The following is a 21,097-nucleotide window of genomic DNA, read 5'->3' as shown; positions in this document are numbered from 1 at the left end:
TTTTAATTTAATTATTTGCATATCACCATCATCTGAGACTAAAGAACAAAACAGGATCTTCAAGAAAGGATTCTTTTTTTTTTTTTTAATATCATGCCCTTCCTGTGTTTTGTGTTAACTGGATTTTTTTTTTTTTTTGCAATGAGAAGCTGGTAATGGTCCATGTGATCATAAAAGTCGACAACCCAGTAGTGTGTGTTATTATTTAAATATTTTAGAAACTTTTCAGAATATTTAAACTATAGAATACCATAGAGAACATAAAATAGCTGTAGCTGCCTTTAAGAATAAAGAGGGACAGGCGCAGTGGGTTAAGCACTGCTCAGGGCGCCCACACCCCCGTGGTAGGGTGCCCAGGATCGATCGCCCCCTTCTCTTCTGATCCATATTCCTGCAAATGCGCACCCTGGGAGACGGTGGGTGATGACTCAAGTACTTGGGGCCCTGCCAGCCACCAAGGAGACCCAGACAGAGAGCCTGACTCCAGTGTGGTCCAGCCCTGCCGGTTGCAGACATCTTAAAATAAACCAGCAAGTAGAAGATCTCTCCCTCTCCCCTCTCCCCCTCTCTCCTCTTCCCCTCCATCTCCCTCTCCCCTCTCTCTCCCCTTCCTCTCCCTCTCTGCCTCTCTCCCCTCTCCTCCCTCCCCTCCTCTCCCTCTCCCTCTCCCTCCCTCCCTCTCTCTCTGCTGTTTGAATAACTAAAATAACATTTAACATAAAAGGGGGCCCAGCGCTGTGGCGGAGCAGGTTAACGCCCTGGCCTGAGGCACTGGCATCCTATATGGGTGCCGGTTCGAGACCCGGCTGCTCCACTTCCAATCCAGCTCTCTGCTGTGGCCTGGGAAAGCAGTGGAAGATGGCCCAAGTCCCAACTGTTCCACTTCTGATCTAGCTCCCTACCAATGTGCCTAGGAGGGCAGCAGAAGGTGGCCCAAATAACTGGGCCCCTGCCACTCAGGTGGGAAACCAGGATGGAGTTTCTGGCTGCTGGCCTTGGCTTGGCCCAAACCTGGCTGTTGTAGCCATTTGGGGAGTGAACCAGTAGATAGAAGATCCCCCTGGCACACACACACTCACTCTCTCGCTCTTGCTCTCTCTCGCTCTAACTCTGCCTTTCAAAGAAATTTTAAAATTAAAAAGCAGACAAGTAAACAAATGATAGAAGAAAATAGAAGTGAATAAAGAAAATATGATTGCCGAGACAGTGATGAGTGAGCAGTAGATCAGTGAAAGAGCATGTTTCTTGGTCTTTTTTGGCTTTACCTGCTCCTCTCCTCTGCCCTACATGTTCCTATAAATAAAACAGTTCTAAGTACAATAAACTGCAGGGCCTGCCATGAAATTGGTTTGCCCCCTTGTTCATTCTTTAATGCAAATTAGGTCAGAATTCCCCAAACACCAGGAATAATATTCTTCCATATATATGGGTACTTCAAAAAAAATTCATCAAAAGTGTATTTTGAAAAAACTACACATGGATTTCAAATTTGTTGTGTTAAACATCTTTTTTGAGTCTATTTGCCAAGAATGTTTTAAAATACTCTCAGATGTCAGATATAAACTTCCTAAAGAAAAGCAAAAAGAAAGAAAATAACATCTTTCTTGACTCACAGATCTGCCCCCTTTGGTTCAGTGTGCAAGAACAGAATCTGGCTCTCGGCCGAGCGCTTCACAGCTTATGTCCACAGCAGGTGCGAATGCCCAGTGCAAATCACAAAGCAGAGTGAACAAACAGAAACCTCTCCCATGTTAAGTGTCACACTGATCAGTTGGAGTGAGATTTTTTTTTTAAAAACCTAGTGCTGCTTTTAGTTGTATTATTTCACACTAAAATGTCGATAGTGGTGTGTTTCAAAGGGGGTCTGAGTTTGGGTGATACTGCAAAAACTTTTGCAAACCTTCAAAATCTACATTTCGGGCATGATGTCATGAAGTCAAGAATAGCTCTTGGTTGAGACGTGAACCACAAGATTATTTGAAACATTGCTAGGAAGTTTTTGAAATTAGTGTCTTGAGTGGGTCCCCATTTTTTGTCCACAGCAGAGAACAACGTGTGTGTGACATTCCCAGACCCCTAGGAAAGGCCACTCTGTTCACGACGTCACTCCACTGGCCACTTCCAAGGTCATGTTGCACTGGCCAATTGCCAAATACCCCTGCAACTTCAGCATGGATTCAACTGCTACTAAAATAAGAAGCCCCGTCCTGGGAAGTTATTAGCGGATGTGTGTTCTGACAGCTGTCAGGACACCGAGACCCAGAGCAGCCAGGTCCTTGGACATGTGGGCCACACATGACCAAGTGCCACTTCCCACGGCCTCAAATAGGATGTCCCTGGGGCTGTTAGGTTTCTTGCTAGCTATATCCATCCTTGACTGGGGTTACCACGGAAAAGAAAACCCCACAAACTCCACTAGAAGTTTAGGCGCCAGCGTCCTGGTTTTCTCACAAATCTCGCTGGCCAGGGAGCTGAATCACTGGAGTTAAGGGTGCTTGGAATCTCCTGGTCGGTTTGCCAGCTCCCTGCAGCTTCTCTCAAAGGCCTTCTGGGCTTCACAAACTTGTTTTCACTGAAAAATGGCAGTGCCCAAAGGGGCATTGAAAGAGCAGAACTTCAAATGGTACATAGTGGCATGTGGTGCTCTCTGCAGAGGGCCTGGGGGCTGCCCGCAATAGAGCCGTATGTGTCTTGGCCAGTGTCTCAGGAGGACAGCAGCCTGTGGCTGGCTGAAGGAGATGTCTTTCCACCACCGAGCTGTGAGGAGGGTCGCCTGTGGCCTGCCCTGCTGGGAGAGCCCTCTTCAGTTTTGTTCTCCAGAAGTCCAGAGAGGGAGGCAAAGAAGAGAGAGAGATGTTTCAGATGTTTCAGATGGCCCCCAGCACACAGTGCCTCTACTTAGAGAGACCTCCTCTTTGTATCCTAACTGCTGTAGCTGTCTTCTGGAATTTTCCTAGGATTGTGACAGCAGTTTGTAATGTTCTGTAAAGATCTATCTATTGGGGCCAGTGCTGTGGCGCAGTAGGTTAATCCTCCGCCTGCAGTGCTGACATCCCATATGGGTGCTAGTTCTAGTCCTGGCTGCTCCTCTTCCAATCCAGCTCTCTGCTGTGGCCTGGGAAAGCAATGGAAGATGGCCCAGGTCCTTGAGCCCCTGCACCCTCATGGGAAATTCGGAAGAAGCTCCTGGCTTTGGATCATCTCAGCTCTGGCTGTTGTGGCCATTTGGGGATGAACCAATAGATGGAAGACCTCTCTCTCTCTCTCTCTCTCTGTCTCTCTGTAATTCTACCTCTCAAATAAGAAAAATCTTTAAAAAAAAATCTATCTATCTATCTGACAGGCAGAGTGAGAGAGTTGAGCGATACTCATCTACTGGTTCACTCCCCTAAATGGCCACAATGGCCATGGCTGGGCCAGGCCAAAGCTAGGAGTCTGGAGCTCCATCTGGATCTCCCACGTGAGTGATGGGGGCCCAAGTTCTTGGACCATTTTCTTCTCCTTTCAAAAGCACATTACCAAGGAGCTGGATTGGAAATGGAGCAGCTGGGACTTGAACCGGCACTCATGGGATGTTGGCATATCAGGTGGTGGCTTAACCCGCTGTGCCACAGTGCTGGCCCCACAGCTGTAGCTTAACAAATGCCTGCTGAGTCAGGAAGGTGGCTCCTGGATTTCAAGGTGTATCCTAGTATTCAGTACCTTAGCTCAGAAGCCAGCATGGTGCTGGTGCAGACATCAGGGATCAGTGATACACGAGTTAAGGTTTCCAGTACAACTGTTCACACCCGTTACAAACCAGGAGCCTGCCATTTGTCAAGCACAGAGTGTCAGGCCCTGTGCAGAGTGCCTCGTATGCATTAACTCATTCCATCCTTATGACAGCCCAGAGAGGTGGCCCTGATATCATCACCATTTACAGATGAGGAAACTGAGGCAGAGATTAGGTAATTGGCTCAAGGTCACACAGCTGGAGAGAACAGATCCAGTCCAGACAGACTGCTTCCAGAGACCACCCTCCTAACTTCTCCACGAATATTTTCTAATTCGAGACCAGGGCCTCTAACCAGGGTAAGAAATGTGACACAGCAGGTTAAGCCAACTGTGATGCTGGCATCCCATGTTCCATTCCAGTCCTGGCTACTCCGCTCTGATCCAGTTTCCTACTAATGCACCTGGGAAGGCAGCCAGGATATGGCCCGAGTACTTGGGCCCCTGCCACCATGTGGGAGACCCACATTGAGTTCCTGGCTCCTAGCTTCAGCCTAACCCAGCCCCAGCTGTTGTGGCCATTTGGGGAGTGAACCAGTGGATGGATCATCTCCCTTCCCCTCCCCCAGTATACTTTGCTAAAATGAAATAGAAAAATAATAATATCATATAATAATGATATCGTATATCAAATAATATACAATCATGAAAATTTTCAGATATTTACATTAAAATGCCATCCCTTGAATATAGATGTTTCCTGATTCATAATTTTTAAGATTTCATAAATAAATACAAATAATACATATTACATAAAACTCCCTGTGGGGTCAGAGCAGCCTCGGGTGAGCAAGCATATTACTGTTTATCCATGGATGCATATAAACATTTATGTTAAATACAATAAAGTAGTGAGTAGTCTTAACCACTCAGGTTAGAGTTTGTCTTCCATTGTTTTTTGATGCAAAACTTGTAGAAATATTTCTAATATTCAGATCTTTGTAGATTTCAAAAAAAAAGTCCTTGCATAGTTGTTTCTGTTATGCATACAGACTTTGTGAAGACCCTGTATATGCATGCATTTCTTTTTTTTTTTTTTTTTTTTTTTTTTTTTTTTTTTTTTTGACAGGCAGAGTGGACAGTGAGAGAGAGAGACAGAGAGAGAAAGGTCTTCCTTTTTGCCGTTGGTTCACCCTCTAATGGCCGCCGCTGCAGCCGGCGCACCGCGCTGATCCTGGCAGGAGCCAGGAGCCAGGTGCTTTTCCTGGTCTCCCATGGGGTGCAGGGCCCAAGCACCTGGGCCATCCTCCACTGCACTCCCTGGCCATAGCAGAGAGCTGGCCTGGAAGAGGGGCAACCGGGACAGAATCCGGCGCCCCAACCGGGACTCGAACCCGGTGTGCCGGCGCCGCAAGGTGGAGGATTAGCCTATTGAGCCACGGCGCCGGCTCTGCATGCATTTCAAAACTTTTTGCAGCAAAATAAACTCACCTTTTAACTCCACTTTCCAGGAACTTTTTGACACACTCTCCTATTTATACATACATGTTTACTGAGCTGTAGTATGAGATTCCTTCCAGAGAGCTCCCAGAGGCTAGGTTACTCCCCAAATACTTACAGCAGCTGGGGCTGGGCCAGGGCAGGAGCGAGGAGCACAGTCCAGGTCTCCCATGTGGCTAGAAGGAACTGAATTACTTAGGCCATTACCACTGCCTCCCGTGGTCTGTATTAGCAGGAAGGTAGATTGGGAGCTGAGCCAGGAGCCGAACCCAGGCACTCTGGTGTTGGACATAGGCATCTGAAACACCAGGCTAGAAGGCGCACTTCATAGGATCTGGTTGAGTTGAGATCAAACCAAATGTGGAATGCACTACGTTCTAACACTACATGTTCTGCTTGCAATCATTCACTGTTAGATCCGAGGAGGATCCTAGCAGGAATATATTGCAAATATCCATAAAACCAAAACTTGTTCACATTAACAAGTAGCAAAACCCAGGCCACAGAGAAGAATGCTGTGACTTCCCGAGGCCACCGCATCTTTTCTCGATGACACAGGGCTCAGCCCTCCGCCCACACTCCCTCCACAGAAACCACCCGTGCATCTCGGAGCTGACACTCCATTCCGTGTTCACCGAGAGACACTGAGGTCTCAAGTGGTCCTGTCCACCTCCACGTTCTCTGGTGCTGGGAAAGCCCAGCAGGACCGGCGACTCGGGGTGGCAGCCGTCGAGTGAGGCTGCAGCCAGTGCTGTAAATTTCCCGAATCTGTGGCTGCCTGTGGTCTCCCTGGGCCTGCACTTGACATTTCCCACTGCGGTGTTCCATTCACGTTTCCAGGTCGGACATGTCAGCCGGAGTGAACGTTGTGGTCTAAGGCTTTAAAAGATTTACAATGGAGTCTTGAAGATTTACTTAAGGAATATGTACTTCCCCTAGCAATAACAAATGTTACTACAAATGACCATATTAAATTAAAATAACTGAGGCATTTCTGATTTGTAGGAAAGTTAAAATTAATCTTACGGCAGTTTCGTTTTCAAAATGAAAACAGTGCTCTGTCTGACCGCAGATTTCCAGGCTGTTAGTCAACAGTGTAGTCGCAAGTGACTGGTGGGGCGGTTTTTTAAATTTTTTTAATTTTCTTTACGAAACATTCAGTTTTCTCCATGTGTAGAAAAATAACAGTAGAAGGAAAAACTCTGAAAAACCAATGAGAGCTGTATTTGGGTAATATTTCTTTAAGAAAAAGATGTTTTCATACAGGAAGCTTCAAAAGTTGGCATTTTTTTTCACAAGCTGCTTGGATTACCATTAATTCTTTAAACTATGCCTGTGAAATATACTCATTTGCATATATAGTCTACCTACAGTTTAAAAATGTTTTAAAATGTGGACACATAAAGACTTTCTCTGTCTTTTAGTGAGATGTCTTATTGCTAACTTTTAAAAAGCCAAGAATGCTTTCGTATCCGTTCTTCATCCCTTCACTGAGTAGCTCCCCTGGAAAGGCCAGGGGACTGAATCAACGGATCTTTTCCCCTTCAAAAATAAACAACCACAGGTACTCTGCGGAAACAGCCTGATCTCTAGCATTTGCGGGTGTCCATGGTGTAAGTGCTTCAGCTGTGGCCCATTTCGAGCCATGGCATCACGAAGCCCAGTACTAACACGCCATGGTACAGGGACCAGATGGTATCATCGAATGTGAATAACCTCAAGAACCAGAGGAGATAGTAAAATAACTAGGAAGTGGTGAGCTTTGAGTTAAATGCCTTTATTTGTACCAAACTTGACTGAATTAGCTGTGGACTCAGTTCTTAGTAATAACACTCACACCTGGCTCACGCAATCTCGGAAACTTTAGCAGTCAGCTCTCCCAAGCCTGTGGGAGCTTGCTGCAGCCCACGGCTGCTGCCAGCCCGTCATCGCCAAGCAGAGAGACTGGGGCAGGAGGTGCGGGCGCCTCCCCCAGCCCCACCCCCCCGCAGCAGGACCTGGCTGAGGCTTTGGGGGTGAGCCCCCACCCCACTTACAGCATGGAGCCCCAGGAGCAGGATGGGCTGCATGGGCTGGCGCAGGCAGGGCTTCTTCCAGCTCTGCAGCCGCTCAGTGGCCATGGTCCCCAAGGGCTTCAGCAGAGATGGGGAAGGGGTGTGGACCTCCTTGGAGGACAGGATTTCCTAGGCCCAGCACACGGGGGAGCCCTTGCGGCCGTGATGATGAGACCTCCAGGCCAAGGGCCTTCAAAGATGTGTTGGGGGGCACCTCTCCTGGAGATAGAAAATGGTTGCACCTGGCATTCTGGTCAGGGCCAGCTGGCTCCAGTCTTCAATTCTTGGCATCAAATCCTCTGTAACTCGTCTCCTCCGATGGTCCCTTGCCACTGGGAATCTGCCTGCCTTGTGACAGACAGCTATATTGATGGGGAAATTGCATATGGACTTCAGAGTTCAGCACCTCTCGAAAAAGAAGTGAAGTCGTGGTTATCAAGAGAAGGGGGAAGAGGAACCACACGGCAGTGCGGGGAGGTGCATTTTAACCCGGACCTTTAGGCGCGTGTCTGTGTGGCGTTGCCAGGAAGGAGTGGTGCTGCTGTGTGTCTTGGCCTGGCCAGGTTGCTGTGATTTGCAGGTTGTGTGTCCAAGTTCACAGCCACCAATCCAAGGGAGGAGGGCTGGCGGCAGTGCTTTATGAGCGTGTCTCAAGTTTAATGCTTTTAACATGGATGCCTCCTCCTTACTTCCCGAACACTCTTAGAAAACATAAGCCATGAACAGACTGCTGTCTGTGGTGGGGTGTGCATGAGGGTTGTGTGGTTGATGGTCGTTTTACATCTGAGCTATAGGAGAGTGTTTCTTTTACGGTAAGCAGAGCACACTATCGATGCTGTTAGCCAGAGAGAAGTGGTCTTTTGGTCGAGTTTCTGATGCTAGATATGTGCCCTCTGGGCCCAGTTCCAGTCAGCCAGTGCCACAGAGAGGGTTTCAGCGCTGCGTGAGGCATGCACAGAGAACCTGGAGGCAGGCAGCCTATGGGACCTAACCACACTGTAATGCTTTGGATGGGAACACTTTGGCATTCTGAGCCTCTTAGTATATGGCAGGCACGTTAACCCAGTCCTCACGGCCGAACTAGTATCATCATCTTAGGTTGTGAACTTTCACACTCACAAGGTGACCAGGGGCCACACAGGGCGCTGGGTCCCTTCAGCAGGAGAAAGGACAGAGCCCCTTCCTCCACACGCCCTGCAGCAGCCTGTGCAGGTGCAGAGAGGAAGGGGTGGGGCTGTCCTGGCTAAGAGGCCTCGTACCCCACCAGAGTCCAAGCTTTTGTAGCACTCTGTGGCAGGGGTCCCTGGTGCCCTGCAAGGGACCTGTCCAGGTACAAGATCATGGCTCTCAGGAGGCCCCCATCAGGATAGCTGGCTCCCCGTCAGGTGTGTTCCGATCATTCCTAGTTCTTTCCAGCCCTGCAAGTTAGCAGTCAGTGGTCATTCCATGTAACTAGTGTTGCCTAAGATAGTTGCCAAAGGTCACCAGAGATCAAATTCTCATGCAGAAAGGGAGGAAAATGTATGCTAGTTACTTTCCTACCGTTATTACAGGTGCAGCATCCCTAAATCAGAAATCTGAACTGTTGGAGCATTTTGGATTTTCAGATTAGGGATGCCCAATGGGTACAGTCTATGCAAATATTCCAAAATCTGAAACACTTCTGGTCTCAAGCATTTTGGATGAGGGATGCTCAACCTGAATCCTCATTTTACAGAGCTGAGGTTTATCAAAATGCCTGAAATCACGTAATAAAAGTAACGCAGCCAGAATTTGAACTCCACATACCATGCTTTTAACTAAAATGCAAGATGTGTTTTTTTTTTCCTACCCCACAGGATACCTCTGCTTATTTTGCTATTTGGAAAACTGGTCTCATTATCTACCACTGGGAACAGTTGGTCTTTCTGGAAGAAAGCACACGTTTAACCCATGCTTTTGCCCACTCTAGGGACACTGAATACCTGAGAAGCTCAGTGCCATGCTAGTTAGCAGTTGTACTTGGAGTAATAAAAGAAGGCACTAGCTCCTTGCTTTTCTCCAGAAGTCAGTGTTTTGAGTAGAGGTTTATGATGAGGAAAAAAAATTTTAAGAGCGGTGGAACCGATTTTGCCTCTGAAAATAAATGAGTACCTGGGCACCAGGTGCAAACAATTCTCTCTTGCATTCATGGTCCTTTTTTCTTTTTAAATCATCACCATCTTGTAGCACAAAACTCAAGAGCTCAAGGCAAAGCATATAGCTTTATTACAGTTCAGTTCACTTATAAAACCCAGTTTATATATCTGGATTGTATTGCAGGAGCCATTTGAGAAGTGTGCCATCCATGTCCCAAGTATAAAAGTAGAAATTTTAAGACACTGTAACAATATTACCGTTGTTTCATTGGGTGCTTGATCCACTCTAAGCCTACACCAGACATTATAACTATTTGTTGACTTGCAAAACCTCCTAGTGTAGTGAAGGAAAATACTAAGGAATCTCAAAGGCAGAATATGAAACAGTTGGGAAAAAGACCATGTTTATGTCTAATGGGATTAGGTTATGATGCATGGTATGGAAATAGGCCAAATACAATGGCTGGGGGAGGGGTTGGCAAGGTTTGGTTTCTTAGGCCAGTCGATGGGCACAGGTGTTGGTTTTATTACCTAAATGCTTTTGTGCATCCCACTCACCAGGCTTTCCATGGCAGTTTCCAGCAATGCAGCTGACAGTCTGCCTGCCAATAATGCAAAAGACGTGTGCTCATTTGGAAGAGATGCCACTTCTTGGGGTTTGTTTTGAGTCTCATATGACGTGAACTTACGGAATGTTAGATTACACAGCAAAAACAGAACAAAGCTGGAATGTGGCTAACACTGAGAGAAGTGTTGCAAGAGTCATTCTGAAGTTTGCAAAGTGAAACTGTCAGGAAAAGCGGCCTTTCTCCTGACGAGTGACCAAATCAGAGCACACACAGCTCCTTAGCTGCCGTCCCCACTGGTGCTCCTTGAATCAGCCAGGGTGGATTGGTGCAGTCATCCCACGACCCTCTGCTGAGCCGGGCTGGGCAGTATTCTCACTGACAGTAGGCACAAGTGTCCTTGCCAACACCACAGGGAGGCACACCTACCATTAGCCACAAACATTTGTAAAACCCATGCAACAGTGCGATAATCTAGAGTGATGCAAAAAAAAAAAAAAAATCAGACTTTGCGTGCAGCCTTCTCTGAAGCAGTGGCTAACTGCTGCGAGCCATACCTGCTGCCAACGCACAGATAAAGAAGGAGGACTCCACCCTTGGACGAGCCGGCGGGATCCTTAGGATGGGTGGGCAAAAAGGAGAGCGGACCTTGGGCGCAGCATGGTGGTGCCACTGGGTAAGCCACCGTCTGCAGTGCCCGCATCCCATACGCATGCTGGTTTGAGTCTTGGCTGTTCTGCTTCCAATCTAGCTCCCTGCCTGGAAAAGCAGTGAAAGATGTCCCAAATACTTGGGCCCCTGCACCCACGTGAGAGACCTCTTACTAATAAACCTTTAATAATAAATCTTATAGAGACTGGACCTTCCAGGAGGCGAGATTTGGAGCCTGGATGCGTGGTCTGCAGGCAGCTCTATTCTGTGTATTTACACCTAATGGGTCCGACTGGGGAACCTTAAAAGCCACAAGTCTGAATATGATTCCACGGCCTGGCCAAGGGGGAGCTGTTGTGAGTTTGTGAGGCCGGCACTGCCCTGCAACCCAGCTTCTTTCCTGGGCTCCGGCCTCTGCAGGTTGGGGCAAGGGGTAAGCGTCAGGAATCCTCGCAGGCTATAAACGGCCCAGGTCACTTACTGTCCACACTTGTTTCAGATTCATGACAGACGCGGCCCGCCGAGAGCAGGAGTCCCTCAAGAAGAAGATCCAGCCGAAGCTCTCGCTGACCCTGTCCAGCTCAGTGTCCCGAGGGAATGTGTCCACGCCGCCACGCCACAGCAGTGGCAGCCTTACTCCGCCCGTGACCCCGCCCATCACCCCCTCCTCTTCCTTCCGCAGCAGCACTCCGACAGGTGAGTGGCGTGGCCCAGCACTTGAGAGGTGCGTGAGTGCGCATGTGTGTGTGCTCACACGGGTGATGTGCCGAGGGTGGGAGGGAGCTGGGCGTGGATGACGTATGCCTCTGACCCAGCGCTTCCTGGACCCCCTCGCCTGGTCTCTGGAGCTTGTTGATTGGCTCTGTTGATAAGCTAGTGTTAACGTGGTGCTGTTTGCACAGGCGTTTACAAAGTGTCTGCTGTGCACCGTGTGCGGATGAAGCGAAGGAACGGGTGAACGGTGCCCGTGCTGGTTGCTGCTGAAGCAGAGTAATGGCTACGTGGAGGCTCACTGTGCCCTCCCCTGTTTGTTCTGCTTTGAAATTTCCCATGATATGATGGTCAGGGGGGAAAAAACGCATTTAGAATCCTCCCAGGTGCCAGACCCTGAGCCGTACAGGTGAGCCGAGGGAGGCCCCTCTCCATCCCCCACAAGCCCATGCCTGGTGGAAGATCCTGACATTGTAGGGGGTGCCCAAGCACACCCTTGTCTTCCCCCCGCAAATGTGAAAGTGACTACAAAATAAAAGGGGAGTCGGGGGTGGGGATCGGAGTATCATCTCTGCTGCTGAAGGACCACCAGGCTTCCTAACTCTGCTGATGTCCCCAGCACCTTCCAAGCTCGTCCCAGGGTGAGCAGCCAGCCTGTTCAGCGCTTCCTCCCCGAGCCTCCGGTCCACAGGCAGGAGTTAGGATGGTAGGAGAGGCGGGGGAGGTCCCTCTTTGTCGCATCTAAGAAGCAGGGAGCGTATTTGCCGTCCCCCAGGCAGGAGGAGGGAAAGGTAACGAAATTAATAGCACATTGTCTGCACGAGTGCCATCTAGAAGACCTCCGTGATGGGAGCACACCCAGAGCTGCTCGACGAAGTCCAGACATGCTTCCCTTGAAAGACAAATAGGAGCAAGAATGAGGGCACTTAAACTCTGTGCAGAAAATGGAATTAAAAGTTTATTTTAGCACAAAAATGTTTTGAACTCCATACATTTTTTTTTCCAAAATACACATTTTCCATGAGCTTTTTTGCAAACCCTGTGTAATTAAAAAGGAAGGGGAAAGAAGTGATGTCCCAAGGGGAATGGAGTTTTGCAAAGGCTGTGTGTCAGAGCAGAGCCCTGTGAGTCCCAGGTAGCCCACGCAGGCAGGTGGCCAGGGCTCAGAGGAGGCAGGGCGCTGTGGCTCGCTGTGAGTTTAGCAGACACTAAGAGGACTTGGAACCACAGCACTATCTCCCTAGCATCCACCTGACCGTGAGTAACTTTATTTTCTCTTTCAGTTTGTACCTTTCTCTTTTAATGTCTCCGATCTCGAGAGGTGACTGCAATAGTCGTGCTCGCGGCGAGTTTGAGAATTGGGGAAAAGGTAGCCCTTCTAAGTGTGGGAGATGAGGCGTTAAAGGTCGGCGGCCGCCTTAACACCAGGCCCTCATAGTGACGGTTACTCTCCAAGTTTCCCCAGCCCAGTCACGCTAAGTAGGGAACTGCTTAGGCTGTGCGCGTTTCGGGAGACCCCGGGTGTGGCAGACACCCTGTGCGTTCCGTCAGGATTGAGCCTCTCTGAGTTTGTGGGAGGCAGGTGGGTCGGCATTCCTGCCTCAACTTCTTTCACCAGTGCTGTGACGAGAGGCGTCACAAGGCGTCACAAATGACAGCCGTGCTGCAGGCCGCGCTGCGAGAGTCCAGTGCAGAGCGGGGAAGCGCAGCCTGCACTCGGTGGACACTCTCCCTCAGGTCCAGGGCTGACTTTGGGAACGGAGAGGCTGCATGGTTCGTTTGTGTTGGCATCTGTCCGTCTCCTTAGATGGGCCAGCACGCTCCCCACAGTTCATCTCCAAAGCCTGACTTTGTTCTTTGTGTAGCATGTGCTATGTAACTCTAAGGAGCAAAAGAGAGTATGACGTGGGCACTGGGGTTCTCTGCTATCCTCTGACTTTCTGGATATTTTCATACTATTTTCTCATATTATACAAATTATGGAGGTAGCACCCAGCTCTGGGTGTGTTGTATACCCAAGGTAATACGGACTGACTCATGTCCAACACCAGATAACCGTCGCTGCCCCAATTAGTGACGGGTGCCTTGGAACTCTGAAAGTAGAGGCAGTTTAAAAGCGAGAGTTTATTATTTTTCGTGTACGAATGTTTGGAAGAAATGGAATCATTTCCTTTCCTTCAGACATAAAGAAATATTTCTGACACCCTGCCTATTTTAGCCATTTCCCACTGAGAGGATTAATTTATGTTGTGGTAAAGATGTATCATTTTCAATCTGTCAGGATCATTGGTAAGTTATTTGCTGCTTGAAGAACATTCCATGTAAACACTAAAAATCAGCAGGGGAAATGGTTTCTTAAATCCCCACCCTGTCCTACTTTGACTATGTACATTTGTCAGTGTTCAGCATGTTATTTTACCTGCACTTAGAGAGAGCAGATTATTTTGCCTGACTAATGTGGGTTCAGTCACTCTCGTTGCCAAGTTATAAATAATATTCCACCTCTCTACCTCCTAAATCCACTCTTTCCAGCTCCATATTCAAAATGCATTTCTGGTTCAGAAGTTAACAGCCATCTTGCAGGAAACTTCATTTGTAAAGTGTTCTTTAAGTCCTGGTGTTTTGTGGCACAGTGGGGTGACTGTGGCTCATGATGATGTAAAAAGTCCTGTATAAAGAACTGGAGAGAGGACTGGTAGGCTGCACACAAGATCAGGAAATGGAAAGGCTGGTGGCCTGGTACCATCTGTTGAAGCTGTGTGTATGCTTTGTACCCCTCACAGATGGGCAAGTACTACCTGCTAATCTAAAACTTAAATTTTTTTTATTTTAAAAGAAATTATTTTATGGAAATATAAAAATACATGTATTAATAAAAAGTTCCCTCCGCCCTCAGAGTCATTAAGGTGTGCTTTCGTGAGCAGACTGAATTGTAATTCAGCGTCATCCTAGAGTCTCAGGTGTTCCTTAGATATCCTCAGAAGGAACGCTGTTGAGCAACTTCTGAATCCTAGGGGAGTCTTCAGTTTCTTCGTTTTCCTGTCTTATCCTTATTTTTTTTTTCCTATAGGTAGGGGGAAAATGTTTTAGTCACTTAAAAGCTTAGAACAGTTTAAATCGTGGGTTGGCAAACTGCTCTGTGAAGGATCCAGTGGTAAACACCGCAGGCTTCGCGGGCCAGCGGGTCCCTGTTCAGGTCCTCAGCTCTGCTGGAATAGTGGACAGTGCAACAGATAAACCAAGGAGCCTGGTGCATTCCCCCAAAAGTAAAAGTTTGTGTAGGACTTCATTCACGGCTCACAGGGCTACACTGCTGCTTGCCACACCGCAATCCCATGTGGGTGCCAGTTCAAGACCCAGCTGCTACACTTCCAGTTCAGCTCCCTGCTAATGCACCTCGGAAAGTAGTGGAGGGTGGCCCAAGTGCTTCGGCCCCTGCACCCACATGGGAAGCTCCAGAGGAAGCTCCAGACTCCTGGCTTCAACCTGGCATTTTAGCGTTTGGGGAGTGAACCAGAAGATAGAAGATAACTCCCTCTCTCTGGCTCGCTGTGTGTCACTTAAAAAACAAGTCACAATTTGCCAACCTCTAGCTTAAATCATAGAGACATAGAATTTTAAGACAAACGTGTTTAAGTTCTTCAAAAATAAAATGTTAAAGCAATTCATACCCAGCTGCTTTAAAAATAATGATAAGTGTGGGCTTGAAAAAGCCTGTGCAGCAGTGGAATGAAAAGATAACACCTGTGTCCCTGAACATACCTGTGTCTCTACCTGTGCGTGGAGTGTGATTAGCAAGGGAGGAAGGCCACCGACGTTTGCAGAACATTTGCTCTGTGTGCTGTGTTCTTCACGTGTGATGTCATACTTAACCCTAACACCGGCCCCATGACACAACCTTACTTTCATGTACAGATAAAGAAACAGAAGTTTAAGAAGGCTGACTTGACACATCTCTGTGTCTGCTAGAACAGAGCAACGTTTTTCATCCACACCCCTTTCATATTCACCCCTTTCCAAAAGCTCTTGTTAGAGCTTCCGCCATCTGGGTGCCCAGTTGCTATTCACTTGCCACCTGCAAACTCACTGAGACTGAGGTTCCCCGTCCCTCACTGCAGCTCGTGTGTGCGTGCGTTCCACCAGTCCGAACGTCAAACAGCACCTCAGAGCTGAAGTCCTTGCCGGTTTAGTTTAGCCAAAGTTTACTCTGAAGGTCAGCTGACTTCACAGAGCCAGTTGTTTAAATACTCAGGTTTGCAGCTAATTGTTGAAATTGTTACTTTGAGGGGACAGTGCTATGGTGCAGTGGGTTAAAGCCCTGGCCTGAAGCGCCGGAATCCCATATGGGTGCCGGTTCTAGTCCCGGCTGCTCTTCTTCCGATCCAGCTCTCTCTGTGGCCTGGGAAAGCAGTAGAAAATAGTCCAAGTCCTTGGGCCCCTGCACCCATGTGGGAGACTGGATAGGGCTCCTGGCTTCCGCCACTGGAGAGTGAACCAGCAGATAGAAGATCTCTCTCTCAGTCTCTCTAATTCTGACTTTCAAATAAATAAATAAATATTTAAAGTTAAAAAAAAAAAAAGTCACCGATAGTGACCATTATAAAGATTGGTGGTTTTGCAGCAACTCACAACTGTGTAATGCTGTGGAAGTTTTCACAGCAAATTAAGTGAGGAGATCAGGTTACAAAACTGTGTGCAGTATAAACTCACTTTTACATTTTTTAAAAAATGTACATCTTTTTGCAATGTCTTGATTTTTTTAAAGATTTATTTATGTAAAAGGCAGAGTGATAGAGGGGGTGACAGAAGGACAGATCTTGCACCCGCTGCTTCACACTCCAAATGGCCATGACGGCTGAAGCTGGGCCAAGCTGGAACCAGAAGCCTCTTCCTGGTATCCAACCTGGGTGCAGGGGCCCAAGCGTTTGGGCCATCTTCCCCTATTTCCCCAGTCCATTAGTAGGGAGCTGCATCAGAAGTGGAGTAGCCAGGACACTACCTAGTGTCCATATGGGAAGCCAGCATTGCAGATGGCAGCTTAGCCACTACAGCACAATGCTGGCCCCTCTATTTTTTTTAACTCCCTAAAAGTTAACCAGGCTTACTTTTTAAAAGAGATTTGTTTATCTGTTTGTTTATTTATTTGAAAGTCAGATGAACAGAGAGGGAGAGACAGAGAGAGTGAGATATTCTATCTGCTGGCTCACTCCCCAGATGGCTGCCACAGCTGGAGCTGGGCCAGGCTGAAGCTAGGGGTCCCATCTGGGTCTCCCGCATGAGTACAGGGACCCTAGCACTTAACCTGTCTTTCCCCTTGCTTTCCCAGGCACATTAGTAGGGAGCAGCATCATATATGGAGCAGCCAGGACTGGAATCAGCGCCCATATGGGATTCCAGCACTGCAAATGGCAGGTTTTCTCACTACGCCACAGCGCTAGCCCCCAACCATAGCTGCCGTAATAGAATACAAAGATGAATGTTATTTATTTTCTTCTTTCTCTTTCTCTACATGTTCTATATTACTTTCAAAATTAATACAATTTAGTATATATAATCAAACGATATATAAATATAACTGTTGACCAAAAAATTTAATGGATTTTGCCATCAAATTAATTGAGCATTTTACAGGGGAAAGCCTAAGATAACATGTACATCCATCACTAGCAGGTTATCCTCATTGCCAGTACCTACAGCCTAGTTAAGGGAGTAATTTATCCCAGTCCCCTACTCCCCAACATTTACCCACTGCACCTACTAAAAAGTGACTTGCCATCAGGCCGAATGTTGAAATCACCTGGAAAATTTTTGCAGCTATGTGCATGCCTGGGCTCCACCCAGAGCTTTTGATTCAGCCAGTGGATGGGGCTGGGCATTGGGAGTCTTTTTTTTTTTTTTTTTTTTTAAGCTCTCTCAGGTTAGTAAATCTGACCTGCAGCCAGAGATGAGAAACCACTGCCGTGGAAAAGTGGCATATCTGGTGGCACCGTCTGTGTTTTCACGCAGGAGGTAACCTGTTCCCACATCGCTGGCACATCCTTGGGCTGCATCGAGGAAGTCAGTGGGAGGGAGCAGATGCTCCCACGCTGGCAATGGGGCCGCCAAGGAGGGCGCTGGCCAGGTTTCCGGTTATAACTGCACTGCAGTCTGTCCTGGAAAATTTCTGTGTATGTATTTTGGCCCACTTGGGGGGAAAAAGTTCAATTATTAAACCAGAGGAGGGCACCCAAGGAAATTAAGCCAACTTTTTCAGTTCTCTTTTTCGACCTAACAATGCAGAATGTAAGTTTCCGTGTTGTTTTATTTTACTCCATTTTACTGTGTTTCCTGCTGTCTGACCTTCTAGCATTCTTAACGTTTCTTTATGGCTTTTGTAATAAATTATTCAAATTTAAACGATGTTTAAATTTTCAGAAGTCACTAAATACACATCAAATCATTTTAAAAAGGCAAGTGATCATTCCTCCCTCAGAGTGGAAATGATTGTGTGATCCAAACTCAGAGAACTGACTGGGCTTCCAAACGCCAAGGAGAGTCTCTCTGGAGCTGTTAGGCTCTTCCCCTGCGCCTTTATTTTTAGGTAGCAAGATACACTGAAGTAGGCTTCGCACGGAGACGCCCAGACAGGGTCTCCGCTAACCTACCTCCTCCCACCCACCCAAGCAAAGACACTGAGATAGAAGGAAAGCGGGGAGAACTCGCGTCCCGTGCAACACAGTGGAAACGGAGCCGAGTGAAGCGAGATGCTCCCACCTGACGGAATTCTGCGATCTTACAAATTCCTGAGGCCAAGGTGGGATTTTTTTTCTCACAGGTTCTGCCCTCAGGATTTGAGTGTCTAGGTGATGCCTAAGAAACCGTCCCCCAGATCTTCTGTGAAGAAAACGGTCTTGATTTCTGTCTTCCTTTTCTCCCAAACGCGCGGTCCCGTAGCTGGAGACGGCCCCGGCGCTGCTCGCACTGCTCTGTTACCCGCCTGGGGCTCCATCCGGGTCTGTGACAGACCCTGCGTCCCTCCCTGCTTTGTTTATTTTGCCCTAATCCTGTCCTCTCATCTACCTTTTTTGATGGAGCAGTAAAGCTTTTTCCTGATGCCTGAGTGTCCCAGTCGAGACGCGCAGTTAATTCTCTTCCTTTCCATGTCCTATGGCTACTTAAAGAAACAAAAAAATCCCCTCTTGCTGTTCAAAATGTGGGTGGAGTGAGGATGGCAGGAAGGAAAGGGTCTGTCATTGATTTTCCCACAACCAAACGTCCCGAACAAAAGAAGACAACCATTCAAAAAAAAAGGGGGGGGGGGGGCGGTTTGTAACAGTACTGGATTATGTCTATAGTGGACAAAACCATTCCCATTCTCCATCTCGTCTGGTCCACGCCAACACTCGAGAACGCACTTTGCAAAGAAGCCGAGGTTGGGCTGCTCCTCAGGTGCCACCAAGGTCTCTTCCTTTGGCAGAACTGCGCATCTGCTGTGTTGTAAGGCACTGTGGCAGAGTATTGGAGATACAGGAAAAGCATCAGGCATAGACTCAGTGGGGGTGGAACGTTCTTCCTCCAGTCCCCTATGGGAGACGGCGAACACGTGACACACACACACGTGTGCTAACTCATGAGCCCCCGGGCTGTCAGGAAGACAGGTAGAGAGAGACAGCTGGGGTTACTCTCCGTGTGCTCAGTGCAGTTACCAGAGGATGGCTCAGACGTTTGCAAGGAAGTGTAAGTCATGACAAAGCTGGAATAAGGTGAGGCCAGAGGGGAGTGACCGGGGCCATGACCGCTATGGAATGGCCGCATAGTGACAGACCTGCAAAGCTGTGTGTGCCTGGAGTGTTCTGGTGCAGGTGGTGGTGGTGAGGGGCAGGGAGGGACTTTCAGAACTCTGGGAGCACAAAGGAAAAGTGCTAAGAGCCCTGATGTCAGGGCAACTGCGTTCAAACCTTGGTTGTGCAGCTTGCAAGGTAGATGGCCTTAGCCCCTTCCAAGCCTCCGTTCCCCTACTGTGTGATGCAGGGGAAGCCTACTTCCCTGTGCAGGCTGATGAGCGAAGGACAGGGTCAAGGACAACGCTGGGTCAACACCCTCTCTGCTCCCACTGCCGGCTGAGAAAGAACAGCAGCCCAGGAAGGGCCCCACTCTGCCTGCCGACAGCCTGCCCTGGCAAACAAGCCCCCTGCGCCGAGGCACCGTGGAACAAAGACGTGTATGCTTTTATCAAACTGATCCAATCCTACTTCAGACCTGGGCGTTTCACTGTTGTGAATTTTACCTCAGTTAAAAAAGCAACAACAACAATGGCCCAAGCAGAAGAAAGATGGGGAACAGGAGCCCAGAGCTCCCACTCCCTGCTTGAACCAGCAAATGCCATTTCCTGTGCGATAAACAATCCACTTAGGAACAAAGGACACAAACACACGCAGCAGCGTGAGCAGGGAAATCTCTGGAATTTCCTGCGGGGTGAAGAGAGACAGTAAGCAGGATCCGTTGGTCCCAGCTTCGTCGGGACACTAAGGAAGCAGTGGCATGATGAGATCAGCCAGTCAACCGATTGCAGTGCGTGTTCCATCAGCAGAGAGGGGAGGACAGGAAGGCCGCCAGCCAGACTCAGCCTTGCCACACAGTTGAGAGCTGACAATGACTGAGCGTGTTTCTGGTAGAAAACTAGAGGACCTGGGCCTTCCAGGAACCAAAAGATGTTGCTTCCCATGCTGGAAAGAGCCCTTCATTGTGTTGAGCGTTTTACAAGTGAGAAAACCAAGGCCGCCCACTTCCAGCGTTGAATCAGACTCCGTAAAAAGAACAGGTCTCCTGTGCAGAATTCCCACCAGAAACCTGGAAAGCCTTTGCAGCCATGTTTGACCTGATGCTGCAGTCGGTGGACTCCCCTGCCCCTGGATCCTAGTTATTTTTCCTTTGTCTCAGCAGGGGTCTCCGTGCTGGCCAAAAACATATCAAGAAAGATCCCAAGGTGAAGTTGTTTTAAAGGGCACACATTAAGACTGCTGCCCACACCCCCACCCCAAAAAAGAATGCCATCTCTCAAAGCCAAGGTCCAGAGCCCAGTCGCAGGCCAACATCCATCAGTGGACACTTCCCAATAGTTTTCCTTTGGAAGTGAGTACCAGAACCGAAACACGACTGCTAGACAGTGGCGTGCTGGCAGCATGGAAAGTGACATGGACTCCACTGAAAACGCAGACAGACAAGCCTGCATTCGGTGCCCCCATGTACCTCTAGGGTGACGGTGATGCAGGTCTCACACCTGATGAATTCATGAACCCGCCAAGTGTGCGTGCATCCAAAGCTCTCCTTTCTGCCCGCTCCCTCGCCCAGTAGCCTCAAGCACGGCACACTAAAATCAAAGGCGGCCTTTCATCTTTGCAGGTATCAGGGTAGCAAACGTATTTTAATGTCTTTTCCATATGGCTCTAGTTTGAACAATAAAATAAACCCCAGACACATCCAGCCACACAGCAGTAAAGAAGGAGAAAGCTTTAGCTAAGTTAATTTGGTCCTGCTAAGACGAAGATCAGGGTCCAGGATCTCACAGCTTCTCTTCCAGGCCTTTGTTGAGAATTTTTGGGCGTGTACTAAAAAGACTGTGGTGTCTGACAGGAACGAGGAAGCTTGGGTTCCTGGGACTGCTGCAGTGCCAGGGGGGGAGGGGGCTGTGGGTCGTGCACTGTGGGCACCTTACTAACAAACTCAACCCGCTCCATCTTCTTGGAAAACTGGCTGATGCTGTGAATTAATATCCATCAGTAACAAGGTGGCTTGATCTTATCAAAGA

At 48.3% G+C, this 21,097-nt stretch overlaps 1 protein-coding gene across 5 annotated transcripts in view; it reads left to right on the top strand.

Moving 5' to 3' along the window:
• JAZF1 (JAZF zinc finger 1) overlaps positions 1-21,097 on the top strand; it is a 334,186-nt gene that overhangs the window by 278,850 nt on the left and 34,239 nt on the right. For 3 of the 5 annotated variants that reach the window (XM_089316035.1, XM_089316037.1, XM_089316038.1), the window contains one exon: positions 11,099-11,295. In XM_089316035.1, coding sequence (XP_089172161.1) covers positions 11,099-11,295 — 197 coding nt within the window. Of the gene's footprint in view, positions 1-7,637; positions 7,743-11,098; positions 11,296-11,501; positions 11,676-21,097 lie in introns of those variants that run through there. The other 2 variants (XM_089316036.1, XM_089316039.1) reach the window with 2 other exon arrangements.

This window comes from Oryctolagus cuniculus, chromosome 16 (genome assembly GCF_051225735.1).
Source record: "Oryctolagus cuniculus isolate XC-2025 breed Fujian yellow rabbit chromosome 16, ASM5122573v1, whole genome shotgun sequence".
Taxonomy (NCBI): Eukaryota; Metazoa; Chordata; class Mammalia; order Lagomorpha; family Leporidae; genus Oryctolagus; species Oryctolagus cuniculus.
This window is presented reverse-complemented; position numbering and strand designations above follow the sequence as displayed.